Here is a 9,398-nt window from a genome sequence, read left to right on the forward strand (position 1 = left end):
AACAGTAGCCTCAATATCAACAATGTCTGTACTGTAATAATGTCTGCTTCTATGGCTAGACTAAATCTACAAAAGAAACTGGCTGAGGTGTTGAAATTTAGAAGGGAAATACAAATGACAAACCAAGAGAGTGACTTAGATAATGTTTTCCAATTAGCTTTACAAAAAAGGCTTGTTAAAATATTGAAGAACTCTGTGCTATGGGACAAAGAAGAAATGAAGAAAAATCAAATCCTACAACAATATTTGAATGAACTAAAGATTAAGTCTGTTAGAAGTAAAAGGAAGGAATACAAAGTTGGTTTATTAGACTAAGATTAAAGCAAGATGTGCTGGTACTTCTGGTTATCTTTTCTGGACTTTCTATTGACACCAGGACTGAAAAGATGATGTTTTATGAATTTGTCTATAGATAAGAGATGGGACATGGGATGAAGAAATAAATATTTGTAACTTTAGAGAGGGGGAAAAAAACTATGATAATCCACTGACCATACTTTTGACAAATTAGATTTCTTATATAGGGAAGGCAGGAAAAAGAAGACAATAATTTTAATACCATATAATGAGTGAATAGGAAAAAAAAGATAAATTTGCCATTTTAATCATATGCAAATTATATTAAGCCACTTACTGTACAAAGGTGTGACTACATACTTTTAAGATGCATCATGCCAGGAGGTTTCATAGCAAAGCAAGGAGAAAAGTATTTCTAAAAACAAAATATGGCTTTTCATGTCCATTTCATTATATCAAATAGTAATTTATTTTCAAATAAAATTTGAGAAGAATCCTGCAGTAGTTCAACAACCTATTTAGTCCAGCACTTTGTATCACATAATGCTTGACCAATTTTATTATTAGGTTTTTTTTTTTTTGAAACCTTACCAACTAGGAAAGGAGGATGGTAGCTCTTCTATACTGTTATTCTCTGACACCTAATAATCAAGACACACAATACTTTGTTCTTTATCTCTTGGTAGCCCCAAACTCCATGGATATGTTGTAGATTTACCATACCTGGATCACAAATGAATGACCAACCACTAGATGGTGCCAAAGACATACAGAAAACTAATTCTTTGGGTTGAAGGCATCTAGATCAGGGCTTTTCAACCTTTTCAACCCATTGTACCACTTTTAGGATAAGGTAATATCCGAGTACCACCAGTCGCACAGCAAGGTGTCAAAAACTTGACCAAAAAAAGAGAGGAAAAAATGATAAAGTACAGGTAGTCCTCGACTTATAACAATTTGCTTAGTGACTGTTTGAAGTTACAACAGCACTGAAAAAAGCAAATTATGACCATTTTTCACACTTAATGCTGTTGCAGCATCCTCAGGGTCATGTGATTTAAATTTGGATTCTTGGCAACTGATTCACACTTATGATGGTCACAGTGTCCCAGGTCATGTGATCACCTTTTGCAACTTTTTGACAAGCGAAGTCAATGGCCAGGGGGGCGTGGCCAGCTCATCACTCAGGTTGCAGGGTGCCTGTAGGCGGGGATGTGGAGGGGATCTGTGAGTCTCTGGTGGAGGGGGGTGGGACAGCATGGGCACCTTCCTTTCCTCCCTCTCTCCCTCCCATTGTCCCTTCCTTTCTTCTTTCCTTCCTTTCTTCCTTCCCTCTTTGTCCCTTCCTCCTTCCCTCCCTCCCATTGTCCCTCCCTTCCTTCCTTCCGTTCATTTGTCCCTTCCTCCTTCCCTCCCTCCCTTCCATTGTCCCTCCCTCCCTCCCTCCCTTTTCTTCTTTCCTTCCTTTCCTCCCTTTGTCCCTTCCTCCTTCCCTCCCTCCCATTGTCCCTCCCTCTCTTCCACCCCTCCCTTTATCCCTTCCTCCTTTCCTCCCTCCCTCCCTCCCTTCTTTCCTTCCTTCCCTTCTTCCCTCCGTCTTTTCTTCCTTCCCTCCCTCCCATTGTTCTTCCCTTCTTTCCTTCCTTTCTTCCCTTTGTCCCTACCTCCTTCCCTCCCTCCCTTCCATTGTCCCTCCCTCCCTTTCCTTCCTCCTCTCTTTGTCCCTTCCTTCCTTTCCTTCCTCCTTTCTTTGTTCCTTCCTTCTCTCCCTCCCATTGTCCAGTGTGGAGGGCATAAAAGAGCCTGGAGGAGGCACTTTGGCTGCTGCTGCCGCCACCGCCACTGTTGCGAGGCCAGACGGCTGCTGCTGTTCCTGCCCGCTGCTTCTCCTTGGCTGCTTCCTCTGAAAAGGAGTGATGGCCATGCTCGGTGCAGCTGGGAGCCCAGCACAGCTGCTGTTATTCTGTAGGGGGAGGAGAGTGCAGCCAGTGGAGGAGCGCATGGGGGTGGGGAAAGAGCCGCAGCTGGCAGACTCCCTCTGGTGCGTTGTGCGTGGCCGCAGCCGGAAAAAAGCAGCAAGCGGGGAAGCGGCTCGTTCATTGCTGCAGCCAGCCCCAAGGATTTAATATTTAATAGTGTACACCCCTGAAACTCTCTTCCAGCTGAGCAACAAAAGCTAAAGCGCCTTTCCCTTCCCATCCGATACCTTAGCACCCTGACAGGCAGCAAATCTCCCAACATCAAATCCAATTTTAATTCAGACTCCAACATAATTTACAAATCCATCCAGATCTGGGACTGCCCTGCACCTTTCTGAACCACAACTAAACCAAGCAATTTCTTTTTTTCCCTGCATCCCCTCACAGAAAAAGGGGTTTAATTCCTTCCTCCTGCAGGCAAGCTCCTACTTTAGGTTTAGGGATTTCACAGCCTTGCAGACCAAGAGTTTTTTCAGCTGGCGAGACCGAAAGGTGCCTTATCTGGACAGGCTTCTTTGCCCTCCCCAGGACCGCACCGGCATTTTCCTGAATGCCTCTATGGAAATCCGACTTGCTGAGTTTCAGCCAAGGTCAGTTGGGAGCCGCAGCCTGGAGCCAGGCACGGCCCCGGGCATTTCTTTTACGGGCACGGTGGAGCCTTAGCACCAGGCTAGACCCTGGGAGGCTCCTCAGCGCCAAGCCAAAATGCAACTGCAGCAGCTCCAGCCCCTCCCCGGGTACAAAGGGGCGCTTTTCGGCTGCAGCCCCATCGCTGCACTGATCTGTGGCCAAAACTGGGCCTTGCTCTCCAGACAAGAGCTGAGCCCAACAACCGGAAGGCAGCCATGAGAGCAGTGGGAAAAGTGGGAGGGCCTTGCCGGGAAGGGCCACCCCACGCCCTCTAACGGCACCCACAATCTGCCCGGCCTTTCTACTGCCTGCTTTGTGCAGCTCCTCCTGGGCCTCCCTGCGCCGGCCGTTAACCTGCCACCATGCAGGGTAAAGTTGGTGCCCCGGCCCAGATGTCCTCGCCTCCCCCAAGCATTTTTTACTCACTGCTTTCAGCTGCACTCCCTTTCTCCTTTTGCTTCTCTACCTTTGTTTGCTTCTCTGCCTTCGCCACGTGTTTGTGGGTAAAAAAGAAAAAAAGTTACATGAGACTTTCTAACTTCTCGCAAGAAGTTAGAAAGTGTCATGGAACTTTTTTTTTGTCTCACAAAGACACGAAGGCTGAGGACAGGAGAAAGGGAATGCTGCTGAAATCAGGTGAGTAAAAAAATGCTTGGGGGAGGTGAGGGCATCTGGGTGGGGGCAGAGGCGACCCAGGCAATGCATCGCGCAGCTCCAGCGGAATCTCCACTGAAGACTGTGTGAGTCTGCCTGCCGTCCCCAGGCCACCGCCAATCAGCTGGAGCTGCGCGCTTTGATCCTGGGCTCTCAGTAGGACTCAGGCAACGTGCAGTTCCAGCTGACTTTGCCACAAGCCTGTGCGGCGCTGCTGCCGCTTCACCTCATCCACTTTTACACTTTTTTCCATTTTTTTTTCAAACCGTCCTACGCATACCACCAGCCATGTGCTTGCGTACCATTGGTGGTACCCATACCACCGGTTGAAAAGCTCTGATCTAGATTTTCCCAGGCCCTGTTTGGGGACTCCATACATACAGATTTTTAAAACCATCTCCAATTAGCCATCCAGTTTGCTTTGTTCCACCACTAGGGATGGCAACAGGATTAGGGACAAATTTTCTATAGCTTTATAGCCAGTTTCATACAAAAAGCATTTAAGTCATAATGTAGTTTGTTTCAATTTTGCTTAGCATGTTGCATGAATTTGCTCAATAAGGATGCTAACCTATGGTTTATGGATTAATATGTTAGCTAATTAATTTATTTAAACCATAATAAAATAAGCATGATTTAGCAATGTGTACAAGCACATCCTAAAGAATCCAACATGAGCTCAACGTACAAGTTATATCTGCCAAAATTTTCCCTTCCTTAGATATGAAAGATGCAGATATTTTTATACAATACCACCCACACTTGTATCTGCTCAAATAAATAAAAATTATGAAAGGAAGCAGATACTAATTTGCAGTGAACACTGCTGAGAATGAAACATCTTGAAGAATGCAGACAATTACCTAATCTGGCTTTATGACTATGTGGGGTTGTAATTCCCTACATTCATAATCAGTATAACTTTGAAAAAAATAGGATTAATGTACAATATATCAGTAAAGCAAATATAACAATAAAAACCAAACAGGTACGCGAGTTCTTTGTGCTTGAATTATAGAAGCATTTCTATTTCATGTATTCTGCAATGGTCTCTTTATTCATTTTCTGAAGAGCTTCCAGAATTTTCTTCTGTCCATATGACTAAGCAAGAAAAGATTTTTTTACCTATTACATTAAACATTAAAATCCACTGGCAATTCTTGTGTAATTCTTGATACTACATTGAAACTTGGGGGGGGGGACGCTACAGGTTGTACAGCCAAGGAAAAATTGCAGTCATGCAATTATTTTATATAAAATTCATTAAATAATCCAAGCCTGGGTCTACCCAGGACTAAATCCAAATAAATTACTCTGAGGCAAATAGAAACAAAATCTTAATCTATAACCAACAGGTTGAGGATAGGTTGTAGTAGACCTCACTGAACCAAGCAAAACATGCTTCCAGATAGACATGTCAGTCACTATCCTATTACTTTTGTATGTTACTATATCATTTCTTCCTATTATAGGCCTAATACTTTCAAAAAATTTAAGCGCATCAGTCTGCAAATGGCATGAACCTCCTCCAGGTTTTTAGAGATCTTTTCCAGATTATGAAGAGCTCTGCACATAGACAGCAGTTGACTCCATACTCACATACAATACTTTTACAAACCAGTCTTAGGTATTGTGATTTTATAGGGTGTCCTAACTCTGTTCTTTTTCTTGTTATTTGTATCCTGCCTGTTTATATATAATTTGAAGCAACAAACACACCTAATCCACCTATTTTCTCCACAATAATAACTTCTGAGGTGGTTGGGCTGAGATATTCTGAGTGTAGATGATCAAGTAAATATTTTCACAGTAGCAATTTTCATTAATAGCAAGGAATCCAACCTTTTGGTTTGCTGGGGCACACTAAGTGAAGAGGAATTGTCTTGGAAAGCATATAAAATAAATATATAAAATTATCTATCTATCTATCCATCCATCCATCTCCCTATCATTCTAGAAAGAACATAGGAAAAATTTACTCTTTATTACGGCTTACAAAATATGGATTGAAAACACCCAGTCGACCACAAGATGTCAGATTTTCCTTGTTGACGTTTAACGGTCGTCTAATCTTTGCAATCCAAATACCGTTGCTCATTCAGTTGCAGAATTTGCGCATGACACGGGCGCCACTTAGTTTAGGATTGCGCATGCGTAGTAAAAGAGGAAGCTGGCCCGGCCATTTTGTTATCATGGCGGGATCAAACTCCGAGGACGGGTCGGTCCAAGCTGATTCACCAGGATTCCCTCCTCCCATGGAGGGTCTGCAGTTGATCCAGCAGGGAGCCGAAGCACGCCTCTATCGGGGCCAATTCTTAGGCAGGCCGACCGTGATGAAACTCCGGTTCCCGAAACGTTACCGGCACCCGACGCTGGATGAGAGGCTCAGCCATAAGCGAACGGCGCAAGAGGCCCGTTCGTTGCTACGCTGTCGACGAGCAGGTGGGGGGGGGGGCTTGGCCAGGGATTGGATGAGGCAGGAAGTGGGTGGGCTCCTCATGACGGCCAATCAAAGAACACCAGATCCGCTTCTCCCCCCCCATGAATAAGTAAAAGCAGCGATTCTACTGTAGTCTAAAATAGGCTAAAGCAGGGAGATCGTAACAGCACTTGATTGGCAAAGGAATATATATATATGTATATGTGTGTATATATATATATATATGTTGTTGTCCTTGGGATATTGATCCGTTTTTACTAAAACTTGATTCAAAGTTTTTTTTCACTTCCATTTATTGGAAGGTTTTTTTCAGTTCCATTTATTGGAGAGGCTGTCTGAAATAGCTAAGGAAGTAGAAGATCTATTTTTTTAAAAAAAATGTAATGGATAGGTTAAACACGTTTGAATGTGTCGCATTTGGAGAAGATATACTACCTCTTATTTGGAGTATTACAAAAATCCCTTTTCTATAATACTTTAAAATTTAATGTATTTTATTTGCTGTCATCAATTTCTCACAGACATTGTCATAATATGGGAAGTGTTAATGGTAGGAGCCAGTAATGTATTGAGTATCTTCCTGATCAAGTATAGCTTGTGTTTTACATCTTCACAATTAAATTTACTAAACCAGTTGGATATCAGACTGCTAGAAGATGGATTTTTGCTTGGGGTAGTGGTTATAACATTATGAACGTCATTCTCAGTCATGGAAGCTCACTGAGTGATTTGGAGACAGCTCTTCATCTCAGCCCATATTCCTCTTTATAGGTGTTGGACAAAAATGGAGGGCAGAGTGCTATGTAAGTGCCTTGAGCACCTGGAGGAAAGACAGGATGCAAGTTTTAATGAATAAAACGTGCCAGCTTTAAAATATTTTTTTTCTGTTTTTAAAAACATTTCTTGTCAGTACATGAGCATTCCCAGTTTCTACTGTATATTTTTTAAATTCTGTAGCTTCTCATAATAGCCAGCTGTAGATAACATGGCAAGCTGTTGATTGATGACTGCTTTAAAGCTCAAAAGCAAGAAAGATAATGCATTGCAGTAGGACATGCCTGTGATAAGGGAAAGGGTAGAATGGTAACAGTTTTGTCTGGAGGAAGGGTGAGCACTGAACAGAACATCAGTCTGTCTCCTAATATGATATAATACACTGGTGTCAAACTTGCCACGTCACGTGTCACACTGTATTATGACTTTTTTTGCATTGCCAGAGCTGAGGTGGGCACAGCCTCTGTATGATGCAACTGACCTGCGGACTGGAAATTTGACATCCCTGGTATAATATATTCCACCCAAAACTAATGGTTTTTACTGTCCTCTTTTTAGGGATTTCTGCACCCGTCGTGTATTTTGTGGACTATGTTGCTAACTGTATATATCTTGAAGATGTTGTAGGATCAACTACTGTTCGGGACTATATAATCTCCCAGCAGCAATCTGGTGAAGGGATCAGCTGTCTTATTCAATTAGCTGAAAAGATAGGTGAGATATTGGCACGAATGCATGATGAAGACCTCGTCCATGGGGATCTCACAACTTCTAACATGCTTTTGCAACCACCAGAAGAGAATCTGGACTTGATGTTAATAGATTTTGGACTAAGTTTTATTTCTGGCCTTCCTGAGGATAAGGGTGTTGATTTATATGTTTTAGAGAAAGCCTTTTTGAGTACCCATCCAAACACAGAAGCTCTGTTTGAAGCACTTTTGAAGAAATACTCAGCTGCATCTAAAAAATCAATTCCGGTGATTAAAAAGCTGGATGAAGTACGATTGAGGGGAAGAAAAAGATCTATGGTTGGATAAAGAATGCAGACAACACAGGGAGAAAAGGAAGAATAATTTTATATGTGCTTTAAATTTTTCCATTTATATCTAATAATAAAATTGAATTTGGCCATTTAATTTCATATTTATGTAGTAGAACTTTATTACTAGGATTTATATAATGACAGCAAAAAATTCAACAACAGAAGTTGGTATTTTCTTCTTTGTAATCTGTCTATTTCCTGAATCAGTTGGAATTTGACCCACAATCCTATTGTGAAGATATAAATCCTTGATGTAATATCTTATGCAACTCAATCATATGATTCAAGTAGTTTGGGGCATTTCAAGGTTTGCAAGTGCCTATTAATCTCTTAAGATTTTATTTGCATCACTCTCTTTTATGCTAAGAGTACATTTATGGCCTCAGTAAAAAATACTGTTGGATATTCCTAAAACTGCTGCCATCTGTGGTGTTAGACCAGTTTTATTATGTACTATGTATTCTCAAGATTCATTTATTAGATTTGTTTGCTGCCCATTTTGCCTTGGGCAATTGGATAGAAATATGCCTGTGAATATCCCTTGTTTCCTGTCAAACTTCCTGTCCTCTTGACTACTTACTCCTTTGATTAGTATTTTTAATAGGAATTGCATAATGCAAAACAAAACATCAGCCCCATCCTCATATTTATTTCCAAGAAAGCTTCTGATTTGCATAATTTTTTATTTCTACAGTTCAGTACTTTGTCTTGATACATATTCATCTGTCTAGAATTAAAAGATAACTTAAGTGTACTTAGTGGGGAATGTGGCAGGTATCGTTCTGATATATGAGTAAGTGGGAATGTCATTCATAGTACCTCTGTTGTGAATGTGCCCCTGGGGTTCTTGGCATTTCAAATGCATATATTATTCCAGAGAGGTTGAGGGTCATAAGTCTATCTTTCACGTAAACCCACTTTGAATCCAATGCAGTTTGCTTCTAAATATATCCATGGAAGATGGACTATTTGACCTCTGACTACTAGAAGAAATGAAGTAATGTTTTGCCTCTTGTTTATTTTTGTCTTTTGGATTTTAATTTAAATGAATACCCTGTTAAAACTATAGGAAAGAAATCATGTATCACCCAAAGGGCTACTACAGATTAGATGCTAGTCTAGGTGCATATTATAGATTCACCTCTAATACATTTTCCCCCTTCAAATGATAGCAGAATCACTTCAGGGTTTTTCAAAAAATAGAAAAGGTACTAATGTTGGATCTCCTTTTTTGGAGCTTATTTGAGCTTTCAGAATAGAAAAAATAAAATATTGTACAGGCTATGTTACCTTCCCAGAAACCACAGAAGTGCAACCTTTTAAAGCAGTGGTTCTCAACCTTTCTAATGCCGCGACCCCATAATACAGTTCCCCATGTTGTGGTGACCCCCAACCACTTGTACATCACCGGGTGCCAGGGGCGTGGCCAAAGAAAAGGGGGAAAAAATGGCGGACAGCCTTGTTTGGCGACCCCCGTGAAATGGTCGTTCGACCCCAAATGGGGTCCCGACCCACAGGTTGAGAACCACTGTTTTAAAGTATATATTTGTATCAATTGTTAGAATTACTAATAACATTTAGC

General features: G+C 41.5%; 1 protein-coding gene across 1 annotated transcript; it reads left to right on the top strand.

The window, feature by feature from the left end:
- Positions 1-4,450: 4,450 nt before the first annotated feature.
- Positions 4,451-9,016, top strand: TP53RK (TP53 regulating kinase). The gene is made up of 2 exons (XM_039351272.1): positions 4,451-6,002; positions 7,333-9,016. The coding sequence occupies exons 1-2, from the start codon at positions 5,678-5,680 to the stop codon at positions 7,809-7,811; spliced, it is 804 nt and encodes a 267-aa protein (XP_039207206.1). The 5' UTR covers positions 4,451-5,677; the 3' UTR covers positions 7,812-9,016.
- Positions 9,017-9,398: the final 382 nt, after the last annotated feature.

Source organism: Crotalus tigris, unplaced genomic scaffold (assembly GCF_016545835.1).
Source record: "Crotalus tigris isolate CLP2741 ecotype Arizona unplaced genomic scaffold, ASM1654583v1 scf7180000018371.15429387391:27106975, whole genome shotgun sequence".
NCBI lineage: Eukaryota > Metazoa > Chordata > Lepidosauria > Squamata > Viperidae > Crotalus > Crotalus tigris.

Bases quoted from the DNA above. Each gene is read 5' to 3' on its own strand.
- TP53RK (XM_039351272.1), top strand. From the start codon at position 5,678: ATGACACGGGCGCCACTTAGTTTAGGATTGCGCATGCGTAGTAAAAGA. The intron at 6,003-7,332 runs GTGGGGGGGGGG...TCCTCTTTTTAG, and splicing joins GCTACGCTGTCGACGAGCAG to GGATTTCTGCACCCGTCGTG.